This window comes from Astatotilapia calliptera, chromosome 7 (genome assembly GCF_964374335.1).
Source record: "Astatotilapia calliptera chromosome 7, fAstCal68.1, whole genome shotgun sequence".
NCBI lineage: Eukaryota > Metazoa > Chordata > Actinopteri > Cichliformes > Cichlidae > Astatotilapia > Astatotilapia calliptera.
In genome coordinates, this window is record NC_137428.1 from 21,001,389 (window position 1) to 21,017,566 (window position 16,178).

Consider the following 16,178-nt stretch of genomic DNA (forward strand, 5'->3'; position numbering starts at 1 on the left):
GCATGATTTAAAGTCTCCACCATCAACACTTCATATATTGCCCGCTGCACGTGTGTCGGATTGTCTGCAATGGCATTTTAACGATGCTAAAGTCACGTAGAGACACCAAATAATTGCTGCTGTAGTCTGAAAAATAACAGTGAGGTATTGCTGTACAACTGAAATTGAAATTAAGATGAATGTGAAGGGGCTTAACTAACTATACTATAGCAATAATGATAATAGATATAGACCAGAGATGGTACCTTCCCTGTAGCTTCAGGAACATCAGGTATCAGGTTAGCAACAATCATTACATTTTTAATTAACTTTTTTTGTTTTCACAAAGAATCCCAACTTTGCACCTTTTGGTTCGTCAAATAAATAGTATATTGATAATGTAGTCAATGCACATTTCACCACCACTTGACTATTCAAGAAAATAGACTTTAGAAAGCACAATCTTCCACTGGCAACAAGAAAAGCATCACGAGGCAGACTTCTTTATCAGCAAAGAAGTAATGGCAGGATGGCTTCCCGTTGATAAGATATGTCAAGTGTGTCTTAAACGTCCTTGAAATAGATGCAACATGCCTCTGAATGAAACATCTCCTGCTGCTTAGATAAGCAAAATGCAAACTGACAGCTGAAAGGAGATAGTAGCTTTTGCTTCAGATACTTCAGGGAAGTAAATTCAAACTTAAGACTCAAGCCAGAGATTCTCTTTCACATCTTTGCATTTTAACTGTTTATTTATTTGAATTTTATGCTAACCTCATGTGTCACTTTGCAGATACTGAATTAGATAAACAAGGATCCAAATGTACTCTGGGATGGAATAATGACAGAAGGTGCAACAAATCTGTCACTGTACACAAAACTTTGTCGGCCTCATGTTGCTGTCAGTTTTTTTGACAACCTCCCCGAGACGCTCGACTAGAAGTCCCCATGGACGCGTCACTTCCTTGCGCAGACAGCCAAAGTCAGCCGGCTCTGACAGACAGTCAGACTGTGGATTTTGACTCGGTTATGCACAGCCCCTCAGTAGACAAGCTGTCTGGAACAGAGACTGCGCACTGTCTTTCAGACACCACTGATAAATCCACACATCCACATGTTTCTGCAGACCCACACAGCCTAAAGTCTTTATCGTCCATCCAAAATGTATCAGAGCAGTTTTCGCTTTCCTCAGAGGCTCCACCAACGGATGACAATTCCAGGGTTCAGCGCTGTTTGAGCCAGTCAGGAAGGAAATCACCTCTAATACGTCAACTCTGTCAGGACCTCATTTTACCTCAGTCTGAATCTGCTTCATCTCTTCTCATGGAAGGACATACTCCACCTGAATCTTTTGGGGCTGTGTCACTCACACTTGAAGGTTTGATGGAGCAGTCTGTCACTGTCCCCTACTCCAGTCCCAATTTCAGCTCTGAAAACAAACCTCCATTATTTAGGTCGTTATCACCTCAGTCAGACAGTTCAGATAGCGATATGGCTGTAGCGCCTTTGTCAGATCTTTATATCTTTGAAAGTGACACGCAGGACTTCATTGTAAGCCCAAGTATAGCTCCCGGTGAGATTAAATGTTCTGAATACCAGCCATTATCACAAACAAGTGTGGAACAAGTGAACCGTGACTGTGATAAACATGTACTGATGTGTGATTCATCAGACGTGACAGGATGTCATCACAGCTCTTGTGAGGAACAATCCACAGAGAATAATGAGCCAGATGTGAGTGAACACTTGGGGCTAAGAACACCTGCTGTAGATGCTTGTGAGGAATACTTTATGTTTCTAAATGATGAGAGAGAAGGAGAAGCAGAGGTCACTGGAGCAACCCCGCAGCGCGGCAACAGCCCTATGGAGGTCTGGCAGGACGCACATCAGTATCTGGCTGGTGATGATACAGAAGATCGGGATGTTTTGCATCACTCTGTGATCCAAGAAGCTCTCTCTCCTGCCAGTCACTTGTCGTGTTCCCCAAGAGAGACACAGGTTTCACATTACAACCCTGAAGGTAGCAAGGGGATTGGCTGGACGGGCGATGACACCAAAGGTTGGGGGCCACCAATTGAGAGGTGGTCATCAGTAGACAGCTGGGCAAGTGCACTCTCAGATTGGACTGGGATCATTGTAGCTCCATCTGAGGACTTCACATCAGCCTTTTCAGAAATAGGGGCTGAAATAGATGCATTGACACAGGCTCTATCAGAGGTAAATACTCATACAGAAGCAGAGACTGTGAAAGAAGGACACAATCTAGAAACAACAGCTAAGGCACAAATGGGCGTGCAGGATCAACCTCTAAGTGCACAAAACATCTCAGAGAGCTCCATCCACTCTGGGCAAGGCTGTCTCTCTTTGTACCTCGACTCTACAGGACTTGAACCCCATCACACAGAGGGGGCTGAATCCTTCTGCGATCCAACACCCACCACACAGGGAGACAAGTGTTCCCCATCCAGAGGTGCACCTGGTACAACGGTGGCCTCTTCAGGAGAAAACACAGCAGATGCAACTGTGGTTACACTGATGCCTGGATCTACTTCTGCTGATCTGGACCTCTCTCCGTTTGATGAATGTGCAGAGTCCCAGGACACAGAACATTTCATCATCGATGAAAAAACCCCAGTCGTACTGAGCATAATAGAAGATACAGATTTGGACCCTCCTACAGATTTAATAACCAAGGAGGTAAGATGATAGATCTTTGAACACTTGAGAGGTAAAAGTTTGTGATCAGTATGAAGTGAAAACATGAACTATTACAGAATATTTTGCAGTCGTGCTTGGGGGATGTGTGCAACTCTTTCCAGTCTGTCTGTTTGCATGATGGCCAACAGCATCGTTGGCCAGCAGACAAATCAGTCATGCCCTTTAGAAACACAGGCACAAAGTTAAAAAACATTCCTGCTCTTGTCCTTGTCGGCGTTGTCATACCTCTAATATCACTAAGCCAGTCATGAGTTGCGCTGAATATAAAATCCACATATGTCACCACACACCAGGCTCGCGAGCATTGTCGGCTTGCTTTGGATTGGAGCCATTCAGTTTGCAACCAAGTCCTTGCACCCACAGCCTTGATTGGATAAGTCGTTTGGCTCCCAACCTCAAAGACTGACAGCTGTGGGTGCTGAGGGAAAAATGAGTGCCTAAGAGGAAAACTTTGGATTGACAGAAATGGCACCTAATAATAGCTGAGAGTCCAGTGATAATAGCATGCATCCTTGGCGTGTCAGGGTGAGAGGAGAGCACAGCTGAAAACTGAAACACGACCCTCCATTGCCCTCTCTCTATTTGTACGCACCCTTTGACACACCCATTTCCACCACATCTCCTTTAAAAAGCCACGATCAGGACCCTGACAGGGTCTTGGGGCCAGGAGACTGCTTTTGGTTGACTTAGAGGTGCAATTGCAGCTGGAGGTACAGTCTTTAACACTGACAGTCAGGGTTCCAGTTGCATGCAGGACATATGGACTGGTGGATTGGGTATAGAAGCATGGTGTTTTATAAACGTCTGATTTTTGGCTCTATAGAAAGGTACGTGCTAAAATAACAAATATCTGATCAGTCTTTAGTGTAATTGCCTGATACTGAACCCTAAGGCAGTATATTAACAGCACTGTTACAGTGTTCTGTGTTTGTCTATGTGCAACCATAAAGGAAACTGAAAGAGAACTTTTTTTAATTCTCAGTTTAACACTTTGTTGTTCTTTGTCCTTTTCTCTATCAGCCTGTTGGAGATAGACTGTGTGAAGTGACAGATGAACACAGGCTTGTCCAGCTGGGCTCAGTGGCTGAGCCAGAAGCTAAACTGAGCTGTGGGCGATCAGAAGTCAATAGGGATGAAAACAAATCAATAACTGATTTTAGTGTCCTCACCGCGGACGCTCTGACAAACTCAAACGTGCCAGGTGGAGACACACAACCTGGCCTGCATTTTAATGCGGACAACTGCGTGTCTATTGGCACGTTGCCAGACCTTGATAGAGCACATCAGGTGGAGGCGCAGAGGGACAGTCCCACATTTATTATGCCCTTAGCTCCGGTCAGTATTGGCCCTTCCCTCAACTGTAGGACAAGCAGCAGTTTGGAAGGTGATCAGATTTGTTTGAAAGGCTCTCTCAATAACAACAGTTGCAATCAAGTAAGACAGAGTGCTGTCTTGCCAACCCCGGATGGAATTACTAACAAAACATCTCTGGAAGGCGGTGAGGAGTTGATTCATGAAAAGCAGAATACAACAAAGACTGCTGAGAGATCTTCACCAGAAGGACTACAAGACTTGAAAACTAGTGACACTATAGACTCTTTCTTTTCTAGAAAGACAATATTTGAGGAGATTGATGACTTCAATAGGGAACTAGAAAACTTCATCCCTATCCACGCTGAAAATCTCTTCATTTCAAAAGAGAAACACATTGCATGCATCACTTTAGATATTTATGATCCATTTGTCTCCAAGCCCGTAAAACCCAAAGCTATTAAATCGGAGAAGACTGATCTGACTCATAAAAAGACTGAAAAGATGCCTCACAAAACCCACAAGAACACCTCAGAGGGAAAAACACGATCCAAAAAGGATAAATCGGCCGGTCATCATCATTTCACCCAACCTTCCAAAAAACAGGAAAGCAAATGTCACCGTGTTTCTGCTCAGCAGACCTCCAACCAGCAAGAAACTCACCCTACTATTGGAGAAAATCATAGCAGTGAGAACAGTCAATCTGGACTTGAGGCCAAGGAGGCTACATTGGTTATTGAGACAGGTGTAACCGAGAAGGCAACAAGCAAGCCACACAGCAAGAAGAAAAAGAAACATGGTCAGAATACAGCGCCGGGGGAGCCACTGGCTGAAGTGGAGAATGGAGCAAAATCAAAGACTGCAAAAGGAAGAATCGAGCTGTTCGAATCTAAGTTGGGTGCCAAAGCTGGCAAAGCTCAAAAGGAAAGCGAACAGCCAGATGTAGCCGAAATAAAGTCCCAGCAGCAATCTGAGGCTAAAGCGTCAGAGGGAGAACAACCTCCACATCCCACAGACGATAAGGGCCACCAGCCAAAGAACTTTACAAGTCCTCTGAATGATGATGTGGTTAAAAGGCGACGTCTGTCAGAGGATAAGTTTGGGAAGATTGTGAGCATTTTGGAGTCTAAACTACCAAAGTCAGATGTGTCAGCAAAAGGAAAGGAAGCTGAGCTCAAGACTGATGTTGGAGGAACTCGTAAGAAGGCGTACAGTGAAGTGGTCAAACAGAGGATTCCACCCAAGGAAGGTACGGGAATTGATTAAACAGCTAGTCCTCTGCATGGAAACACATAGTTCACATGGCATTATTAAAGCCTATCATAATATCTGCAGAGCCCAAGGTGGTGAAGCCTATACAGGCAGTGCCCGTGAGTGGTGACCCCCAGAGTCTGTGCCTGTGGTGTCAGTTTGCTGCTGTAACCTCGGCCTACACTGTGACCTGGAGCAGAGAGGGTACTGTCCTGGCTGAGATGAAAAGAAGGTAATTCATATGACTTTTATGTCATTTTTAGCAATAATAATGTCCTACCGAGCTGGTTTAGCTTCCCTGCAGCTGCTTTGTATCTGCAAGCTGCTTTGCAACCCACAGGGCGTGTCTGTTTTCTTCTACTGAGTAACACTGTCCCTTTGTCTGAAGTGCAGGGGATGAGAGCAGAGTGACCCTGACCATCAGCAATGCTTCTCACAAAGATCTGGGCAAGTACCTCTGCCAGCTCAGCAGCTTATATGGCTCAGTCAGCTTGGACTACCTGCTCACATATGAAGGTAACAAAAAAAAATTTAGCTCATTTTTGAAAGTGAAAATGTTTAAAATGTTTACATGATGTATATAAATGAAAACTACATTTTTTATTTTCCCTGTTATTTCACAGTGCTCAGTGAGGTTGTCATCCCCCTGGCTCCAAAAACCATTTCATGTGAGTTAAGATTTAGGAGCATGTTACTTTATACAGCTGAGCTTTAAAAAGAAGACCCTAGATGTAATATTGTGTCTATATTTTTTTCCTCCCCAGCTGACCCTGTTGAGGTTAGCAGTGAAGAAGAGGACGCCCATTTCTCCAGACTCTTGTTCAAAGACGATTTCTTATCCGATCAATACTTTGGAGACAGCCATCCTATCAGTATGATCACCGAGAAGGAATACTTTGGGGAGGGCATGCATCGGCGGGCTTTCCGGACCAAGCTGCATGCGGGTCAGATACCCCTGTTACTGCCAGGTCACTCCTGTGTGCTCAAAGTGCACAATGCTATCAGCTATGGGACCAAGAACAATGACGAGCTTGTTCAGAAGAACTTCACCTTGGCTGTGGAGGTACGAATATCACAATTAGTGTGTAGTAATTCTTCATGGCTCAAGGAGTAATTATGAGATTATAGAAGACTGTAGGAAAACAGCCCTTAGCTCACTACGCCCTCGCTAACTCTCCTGATGATATCTAGCCTCTGTCACTAGTTTCAATTTTACTTTCAATTTACTTTTAATTTTTAATTTTACAAAGTAAAACATGAGGCTAATTTTGGAAATTACGGTCTCCATTAGAGTCAAAAAAGAGGACAAAGCAGATCATATTTTAAGGTAATTGCACCTCATTAGAGAGGGTGCATGGGGAGGGGTTGGTGGCTGTTGGAAAGATGACACTGCACCAAAAACCTCCTTGTGATTGCTTTGGTTGTTAGCATATTGGTGCAGTCACCTGTGGTTTGCATGGAAGACACTGACTTGTCTGCAAACACTTGCTAAGCTCTAGCCATGCAGTGGCAAACCTTGAGAAAGTACAACATGAACCAGAATCAAAGTAAACGTTGTGTCTCAGTGCTGCAGTTGGCATGTTTGCAGACATGTTAGCATCTTCCATGTTATCATGTTAGAACCGTAGCAATCAGCCAGCGATCGAATCAGTCAAAAGAAGGTTTCTGTCAACTGACTGGTGAACACATTTTCTCTCTAGCAGCTGTGGTTGTTAGGAGCTCACCGACTAATCTCTAAGCCTTTGTTACTGGGGCTATCAATCTGAGCAACCACTCACCAGCTGGTTGGAGCATACCTGTTTTTCCCTAATGACCCGCGGTTCCCCTATGCTTTTAGACCATTCTTAAGTGTGGCTGGGGCCTTAGAGATGTGACTCTACACTGTCACACGTCCACTATGGTGGCCAAGTTAGTTATCGTTAGATATCTGACTGCAAAACCTAATTTGGACTAATTGTGTCCAGTTTCAAAACAGTAAGGTAGTGACAGTGTTAAAGCTCAGGGTGAATCTTCATAACAGGAACTCAGTTACATTTTATACACAGTCTATATATGATTAGCTTTATGGTTGTTGCTATCTTTTTTTTTTTTTTGGAGACTGAAGTGACTCTTGACTGTGAGGGAGACATGCTAGGTAGCACTAGCCCATTTAAATGTGCTGGTGTGTGGTCTAGCAGCTTAAAACAATTGTTTTAAGCTGCTAGACCTCTTGGGCCAGCTTTAACTGCAGTTAAGCCCCAGTACACCACAGTATTTGACAGCTAATGGCGTATTTAGCACATACCTGTCACTCAAAGTGGCCATTCTCTCAATATTGTAAACTTTAAGCCTTAACGAAAGTTAAACAGCACACTTTTATAACATCTATAAGCCATAAAGGAAAGATCAAAAGTGCTCTTTTACCAGACTACAAAGGAAGTTTTACTTTTGTCTTCAACTACATGCATCATAATGATAGTATTCTTATTTTACAACTCCAAAGTGTCTGTAATAGACAGTATGCTGTTCTACAGAACATACTGCAATTTTTTTCTTTGTATGTGTGTTAAAAGTTGGATTAAAAGATAAAATTCTCACCAATTGATTCAGTTCACTTCATTCTGTTTCATTTTATTATTTTATTTATTTTTAATGGTCTGCAGGAATGCCAGGTCCAGAACACAGCAAGAGAGTACATCAAAGCTTACACTTCTGCTGCTCAGTCCACTGAAGCCTTCGGAGACATCCCAGAGTGAGTGACACGTTTGATAAGCTCGTTATAATTTCTTCACTACATTAATTCGCTTTTAACCGGATACACTTTTTTTGGGGCATTCACCAGGATAATTCCCATCTACCTGATTCACCGTCCGTCGAATGACATCCCCTACGCCACGCTGGAAGAGGAGCTAATCGGGAACTTTGTTAAATATTCAGTCAAGGATGGCAAAGAGATCAACCTGATGAGGCGTGATTCAGAGGCAGGACAGAAATGCTGTGCTTTCCAGCATTGGGTTTACCAAAAAACCGACGGCAACCTGCTGGTTACTGACATGCAAGGTCAGGGAAACAATTAAAATAAAAAATTTTAAAATATGTTTTTTGTGGGAACTATTTCTTTGCAGGTTAGAAATCTAAACACCTATGTGATTTGTTGCTTTTCAGGAGTTGGCATGAAGCTTACTGATGTGGGAATAGCCACCTGTAAGAAAGGGTGAGTATGTACATTTTTTTGTGACCAAAGATACTCTACGTGCAAACTGTGATTTTGAACTAACTGATCTCTTAATGTTATTTATTTTCTTTGTAGATACAAGGGATTCAAAGGAAACTGTGGCACCTCCTTCATAGACCAGTTTAAGGCCTTGCATCAGTGTAATGTGTACTGTGAGATGCTAGGTCTCAAATCCCTGCAGCCCAAAGCCAAAAAGCCAGCGTCTGCTCCAAAACCCAAACCCCAGAGCTCCACTCCACCCAAGAAGAAAACATTTGGGCCAGTAGTTAAGGGGAAGTCATAACAAGAGGAGAATACTGGACTAAGGATTTGATTATGAATTGAATCCGTTACCTTTTCTTTTTTTAGTGATTCGCGTGATTCACTTTGGACTGAATACTGCAGTTTGGTGGACAGTTTCTATAAACTTTTTAAAGGTAACAAATGTAGCACAAGCTGGGGCTGACGAGACTGTTGATGAACTGATGAGCGAGCAACGATTTCTTCTTGTTTTTCTACTCCTGGGATATTTTCAAACTATTAGTTCATTAAATTAATGGACTTTTTATTGATTGATTAGAGGAAATGTCTTTAAGTTAGGTTGTATGAATGGGTGTGGGTTTGTTTTGTGCGTGTGTTCGCTTTGCAAACTGGCAAATAATTGATGAACATGTATCCAGTTTAATGTTACATTATATTTGTTCATGTGACTGATTTAGAATGACATCATGATCCTACTCTGGACACAAAACAAAGACATTTTTACCCATAAAGTTGATGTATCACTTGAATGTATGTAGAAGTGTGAGCCGTTGTGAGCATCTCTCAGCATTTCTAAGTTAGGCTTTGGTGTAAAAGTCCTCCAGCTACCCACATTCAGTGCATGTATAGGGAAAGGCACGTAGAGTGAACCCTATAATACCACATTCATCTGACATCGAGAGGCTTTACGACCCCAGGAATATTCCAGCTATTCAGCTGCAGTCTAAAACAGTCTTTATACATTATGCCTCTGATCACTCCTCACGTCTACCTTTCAGACCCTGACCCACATTGCTGGCATCGCACTCAGGTTGCAAATGTTTAATTTCTTTCACATATGCGTGGTAGGACAGGTGAAAGATGTTGAGTCAACATTACTAGAAGGAATACAAATTCCTGCGTATGTTTGTTCACCGCTTGGTCTTGAAGGCATCCGTGAAATGTGAACATCTGTCAGCAACAGATCAAAAGCACTTTATTTATGGTAAACAGAGACAAATGTGCAATAAGCTTTACATTTACAAAGCTGGCATCAGTAGTAGTAAACCAAGGTCTGTTTTAAGGTCTCCAGCAGCAAATTAGCACCTTGAATCCAAAAAGAAAGTGGGTCACACTCAGAGGCTCAGCATCACATATGATGCATAAACACACCAAATGTCTATTTCCATCTCCTGCCCTGGTGTAATGTGCACAGAGTCATTGGCACAGCTGATATACAGTCTTGCTTTACAGTTTGTACAACAGATTTAATAAGAGGATTAAAATTTAGAAAAAAAAAACAGAAAAAAAAAAACCCACACACCACAAACACAACAACACTTAAACCCAAAAGTGAAGGGGTACGTCGAGGGGCTTTTCACACTGTAGCTATTTAGTGTGATAATGGCGTTTGACGAAGAGGAAACAAACACCATTGTCACACTCCACAGCTCTGGAGGACAAGGTTTTCTGCAGACAGAGGCGCTGTTGGTGCAAAGTGATTGATGGGTGACCTGGTGAAACAGAGGGGGGAAAGAGCAAAATCAGGAAAGAAAAATCCAGATTAAGTGAATTGTGCAGTTTATACTTGGCCAAAAAACCAAACCCAAAACAGATGTTGAAGCCAAAAAAAAAAAAAAAGCCATAGTGTCATGTAAATATTCTAGGCTTATTCAGCATGTTCAAAGTCCAGTCTAGTCGCTCCCCCCCCCCCCTCCTCCTCCAACTGATTGTAGGGATGACTGCAGCTGTGTGTGTGAAGGAGACAAAGAAAGACACCCATGTGAGACTCAATTACCAAGTTTGCCTTAACGTCTTTAAAATGAAGAAATTAAAGACTGGGTCAGGCTGTATGCCAAATGAGCTTGAATGAGTTTTCAGTCTACTTTTAATGTTAAACACATCTGAGCTGAATCGGTACAGGGGACGGTCCCGAGCTCTTTACAATTTAAACCGTTCAATCATTAAGCTTCAGACCTATTGGAGGGAAATGTCTACTCACCTTAATTTTCAAAAGGTCTTTCCAGATTCATTTATACTTAATAGTTGCACTTTTCCCTGCAGTTACTCTTCTACTCTCGGTCTTCCTGCTCATGCCAGTGTCGCTTTGTTAATGCCAGTTTTAAGTCCAGTAGAGCGTCCGCAGCTGCAGGTTGGTGAAGTGATCCGTGGTGCATTTGGGTTCAGGGCTGTCCCATCCAAGTCTTTATGTAGACAGAGCAGAGTTTGGACAAACAGCCAGTTGCACATTAGTGATAAGCTACGGGGGAAGTATTGATCGACCCTGACCAGAGGTAGAAGGTGGAGGGGAGACTTTTTTTTTTTTTTAAATACAACTGTTCAGGGCCTTAATCAGGATTCACTGAAAGTCACTGTGAGCTCAGCAACAACAAACTTAAGACAGGTGCTGCTCCCAAACAGATAGCAGTTTGGTGGAAATGAAATTTCTTATTTTTGTTGGAGGTAGGAATCTAAAATACTCATAATGCCATGTGCCGTTTCACATGTTCTAAATTTTAAACACCAAAGTTCCTAAGAGTTTATTCATGATCAAAAACATCAGTTCTAGGGTCACAACTTAATCTGCAATAGCTGCCAGGTGAATGAACAGTTAATGGCTAAACCACACGAATCCCACAAGTTGCAAATGTCACAAGAGTTAGCAAAAAGTAACTTGCTGCAATAGTTGAGTTATAGATATGGCTGGTACTACGGCCAGAAATGTAGATTATATTGAAACGGATGCTTGAAGGTTTTGAAATATAAAACCTACATGTAATTAGATGTAATTCATACTTTTTTTTTTTTTTAACCAAACTGAGAATAACAGCGTGCATGAATTTGACAGGTAAACAAAGGCCTGTATGACACTGAAAACAGCTTTACATGAAGGGTCCAGTGTTTCACTCAGAAACAAGTGTTTAGCCTGAAATCAAATCTATTAAAAGTTCGTGTACCTACAAGAACAAAACAAACCTGTTTCAATAGCACCTGTGATTTTTATTTATTATTAAGTGAGTGAAAGCGTTTATAAGGAGGAGCTACAGGAGAAAAGTTGGCTTTTGGTTTGTTTGTGACCAGATTGAGGGTAGGAGGGCTTGATAAAATGTCCCCGGACTGGCAGGGTGGCTTTTATTTGCTCGTCCTTGAAGCTGATAACTCTTAGATTGCCTGTGTGAATGAACTGAGGTCCCTTTACCGCCCACGTGCACACACAGAGAAAGATGGTAGTAACTTTCAAATATTTGTCAATGCAGACAAATTTTCTGTAAAAAAAAAAAAAAAAAAAGCAGCAGCAGCATAGATACCTGGAAATTGAATTTAAATAGTTAGAATTGGAGAATGTAGGTGGGGAAAAAGGTGCAGCAGCAGCGCTCCATCTGGGATTACAAAGATTTCTGAAAACTTGTGAGTGAAGTAAGTTGGCAGAAGTGCAGAACTAATACACTTTAAGAGACGGTCAGTCATTTTTGAGGAAGGTCAACAAATGAGTTAAAATACAATAGGGAATAAAAATATAGGTGCATTTTTATCCACCCAAATTTCTATGAACGATCAGTCAGTAATAAAGTTAGACAAAGTCTCTGAATACATGTTAAAAATACACTCACTCAACTTTCATTTTCAAGGGAGTCGTGCAGGTGTTATGGAGGACTTAAGTCATACGATGCCAACCTTTCATATTTATAAGAAGCATATGCACAACTATAGAAAGCAACCAAAAGTTTTTGGCTGACGATTTATCCTAACTTTACAGGATGCTCATGCACTTGAGCAGATTTCTCCAAAGGGGCTTTATTGAAACCGTAAACAGTGTCCGTTTCATGGCTCTTCCACCTCGTTTTTAAGGAAAGTCTGATCTCGAATGATTAAACGACACAGTGTGTGAGAAGTCTGATTTTTATTTGACTGAAATTAAATGAACCACAAAGAGTTGCAGAAGTCAGCGAACTGTGAACAAAATGATATTAACCCTCATTTGTTTAAAAAAAACAAACAAACAACAAAAACAACAAAAGCAAAACTGTACTGAGTCAGTCTGAGTGTTGGGATCATAGACTGGAAGAAACAGAAGGGAGGGAAATGTAGAGAAAGGGGACAAAGGAAGAGATAAAAGAATATTAAAAGACGTGAAGGCTCAGCTTCATTTCTGTCAACTTTTTGGAGCAGCAGCCCAGATTTACAGACCACATATTGCACCAAGTGAGTGCTTTGAATAAGAGGAGGGGAGGGGGAAATCACATTCAAGTAAATGACAAGAGACATAACAGGCGACATGACCTCAGAGTGATCTATAAAGTGCCCTTTAGGTTCAATAGTGTTAGAAAAAGAGAAACAAGATAGAAAAAAAGAAAACACTTCTTTTCTTTGTAAGAAACGTGCTGCTTTATATTCAGTGGGGATCACAGCTTTTCTCTCAAACATCCACGCGCACACACACGCACAGCTTCATTTTAGTGTTGATCAGTAATACTTCTGTTAAATGTAATACATACATAAATTCATATAACCATGAAAGAACTTAAAATTGTTTTTAAATCTCCCCTCAAGTACAATTTACAGCATTATGAACAGCAACAGGCATGAGAATATTAATGTAATCGTGACGTCTCAGAGAAACTACCCCCCCTTAATTTTAAGTTTTCCCTCCCCAACTTCAAGATCAATTACACTTCCAAATTATTACGTAGCAAACACAAGATACAGTTTCATGCTGCTCTCAAAGCACTACAATAAAAACAGTTTCATTAAACACATTTGCTATCACTGTAACAAATGATATGGATTCATCATTTCCCAGACTAGCCAGATTTTCACTTCACACACCATGGCATATATAGTAAAGAACAATTGTTCATCAGTACAAATACACTGAGAGTACTTTCCTGGAAGAGTTATACCAAATGTTCAAAAGAAAACATGTTCCATGATGACAAAACGTTGCTTGTTTTTTGTTTTTTAAAGGAGAAAAAAAAATTCCCATCTCTGGGAACTCATCCCCCATCTTTGAATCATTATTAGTGCCTGAAAAAAAAAGAAAACATTATTCTACAAAAAGGCTGCATGGTGATCTCTGATCACACAGTGCAGACAAGGCTCTACGGAGGGGCGTGGCCAATTTCCTGAAATGTGATTGGCTAGCATTCCTAAGGTAATCTGGTGTTGGTCTAAGGATTTGAGAGAGTTGTGATCATAGTGCCGTTGCAGTTTCTTAGAGAAATAGTGCATGTAGAAGCCAGATTAAGGCCATGCGAAGCACCCCTCTGTAGAAGACGGTGCAAATACTGTGCTATAGTGTACATAAAGGAGCTATTGAAATGCATTGGTGTTTTCCAGCACTGTAGATTTTCACAGGACGAGGGTAGAGGGGGAAGAAACAGCGGATCAGGGGCCAGCTCCCGTCATTCATTGCTCATGCCTGTGGATAACAGAATTCAGCATTCGAAACAGTGCGACACTCCCTTCCTTTCCCCAGCACCTTAAAAGGAGGGACCTACCCAAACCGAAAAGATATAAAGACGTAGGCATATTGGCTCGACAAGTCGCTGTACAGTCTCGAACCACCGTGCAGTGGAGGTGGCTCGCAGTCAGGCATTACAGTACAACATGCTTGCACAGAACTGCTACAGCAGCTGGTTTGACATCCCCGTTTCATTTTGTCTTATCGTTGGCGGGTTGGATGCGGTTGGAGGGAGCCGTTCTAGTCGACTCCCTCGAAGCCCTGCGCGTTCTCGACGGCCATCAGGAGCTTCTCTCTCAGGTCTTCAAATGATTCATAGGTGGGTAGATCCAAGCGGTTAAAACTGGAAAAGAAAAACAGGTAAAACAAATAAGGTAACATTTTAAATAAATAAATTAATTAAATTTTTTGGTTCTGTATGTGGCAATTTCATATCATCCACAGTGATCACTCAAGTCATTTTCATTTATATCGCACCAAATAGTTGCCTGGAGGCACTTTTTACTGTAAGTTAAAGATCTTACAGTAATTCAGAGAAAACCCAACCCCGTCTCATTATTAAAGTCCTACCCCACAGCTCACGATCATAGTTAAGGTTGAGAACGTAGATCGACCAGTACATCAACAGCTTCACTTCTTACCATGACAGACCAGTTCAATCTCCACATGACCATTGATGCACCACCAATCTGTCTGTCACATGAGATTATAGGAAGAACTGCAAATATGCAGTGAACCTCTGTACAAGACTTGTGTAAACCTTTCACATACAAAAGGGCTTCAAATACTATGGCAGTATATAAAACAGTGGCAATAGTGCTACACTGTAGTTGAGAAAAAAGCTCAACAGTACAATTTAGCTCATACGTTCTCCTGCGTGGCTACAAAAAAAAAAAAAAAATACAAATTCAGTCCATGATGCTAAAGAGAAGAACACAGACCGCACACACTGAACACTGGACTGGACGACCGACAAACTCAAAACCAAGAATATTACTGCAGAGTTTAATTTGGTCAACAGGGGGCAAAAACATGAACGTCTTCACACTAGCTGGTACCATTCCCACATTTTAAAAAGATAACATGGTAAACAACCTTTAGCAGCTGCACACTTTTACCTTGCATGTGACAAAAACTCTGCCAAGCTGAGATTCCTGTCAGTTTAGCTTTAAGTGCCTGCTGGGACTGCCACTGAAAGTATATACGATTTTTTGCTAAGCACCACTGTGCAGTTTCACAGAGCTGCTAGCACAGCTGCAGACTCTCAGCTTTGTTGTTCTGTGAGTGTGTGTAGCAGTGACATACCATGTGTGAGCTCTTGGCAACTTATCTGGTGTTCCCCACTGCTCGATGGTGAACAGCTGAGGACCATTAGAACCTGGCACAACGGGAGAAACAATTATGATTCCACTCTTGATGCACACACGAGGACAAATTAAACCCTTTAAGACCTTGGCTGCAGGAAAGCCTTTGGATATTTACTGCATTTTACATAAACATGTGTTTTTTGTTTAAAATGGAAATACTGGGTCAAGTAAAGCTGTACAAATAAATCTAAAACAAAGGATTTCTTTTAAACAAATCAATGTGACTTTTTACAACTTAGAAAGAGATGTCAAGATTTGCTATGTATGGAATTACATTTACTCAATGTGGTAAATGGACCACAATTTGTTAGAAAAGGATTTTTGTGACCTTGTTGCATCTTGTTTTGGCCGAGTATATGCTAACACTGCTACAAAAGTAGAAAACACCACACAAACACCAAACGCGTACCATAAAGCTCAGCAAAACCATTCATGGGCACTCGTGATGTTCCAGTGACAAACTGGAGGAGTCGAATTCTTTTTTCAGCGTCCATCAGCAGGACAACCTGACGAGAGAGAAACGTTTCAATTTCCCAAAAGTCAACAAAATTTTTCAATCAAAAAATAAATAAATAACACTGTCTTTATTAATGCTTTCCCATCAACTCAACACAAAATTATATTTGAGGAAAGTTTCTGCATATAGTTTTCCAGTGGG

The 16,178-nt window shown here is 41.6% G+C and overlaps 2 protein-coding genes and 1 long non-coding RNA gene across 11 annotated transcripts in view; 1 reads left to right on the plus strand and 2 right to left on the minus strand.

Moving 5' to 3' along the window:
• Positions 1-927: 927 nt before the first annotated feature.
• Positions 928-9,225, plus strand: alpk2 (alpha-kinase 2). The gene is made up of 10 exons (XM_026173576.2): positions 928-2,676; positions 3,718-5,257; positions 5,344-5,491; positions 5,648-5,775; positions 5,883-5,927; positions 6,024-6,322; positions 7,902-7,990; positions 8,081-8,298; positions 8,404-8,452; positions 8,549-9,225. Exons 1-10 carry the CDS (start codon positions 928-930, stop codon positions 8,754-8,756), a joined length of 4,473 nt encoding a protein of 1,490 aa, XP_026029361.2. The 3' UTR covers positions 8,757-9,225.
• A 447-nt stretch (positions 9,226-9,672) lies between these two features.
• Positions 9,673-10,877, minus strand: LOC113025628 (uncharacterized). Its single transcript, XR_003272822.2, has 2 exons — positions 10,695-10,877; positions 9,673-10,206 (listed from the first exon to the last, which is right to left on the minus strand). It is a non-coding gene; the product is annotated as an uncharacterized LOC113025628 (long non-coding RNA).
• Positions 10,878-12,576: 1,699 nt separating this feature from the next.
• Positions 12,577-16,178, minus strand: part of nedd4l (NEDD4 like E3 ubiquitin protein ligase) — a 41,290-nt gene continuing 37,688 nt past the window's right edge. For all 9 annotated transcript variants that reach the window (XM_080304188.1, XM_026173583.2, XM_026173582.2 and 6 more), the window contains 3 exons: positions 15,930-16,026; positions 15,459-15,531; positions 12,577-14,496 (listed from right to left, as the gene is read on the minus strand). In XM_080304188.1, the coding sequence (XP_080160314.1) occupies positions 14,394-14,496; positions 15,459-15,531; positions 15,930-16,026 (273 nt within the window). In that variant the 3' untranslated portion in view covers positions 12,577-14,393. The remainder of the gene's footprint in view (positions 14,497-15,458; positions 15,532-15,929; positions 16,027-16,178) is intronic.

Bases quoted from the DNA above. Each gene is read 5' to 3' on its own strand.
- alpk2 (XM_026173576.2), top strand. From the start codon at position 928: ATGGACGCGTCACTTCCTTGCGCAGACAGCCAAAGTCAGCCGGCTCTG. The intron at 5,928-6,023 runs GTGAGTTAAGAT...TTTCCTCCCCAG, and splicing joins GGCTCCAAAAACCATTTCAT to CTGACCCTGTTGAGGTTAGC. The intron at 8,299-8,403 runs GTCAGGGAAACA...GTTGCTTTTCAG, and splicing joins GCTGGTTACTGACATGCAAG to GAGTTGGCATGAAGCTTACT.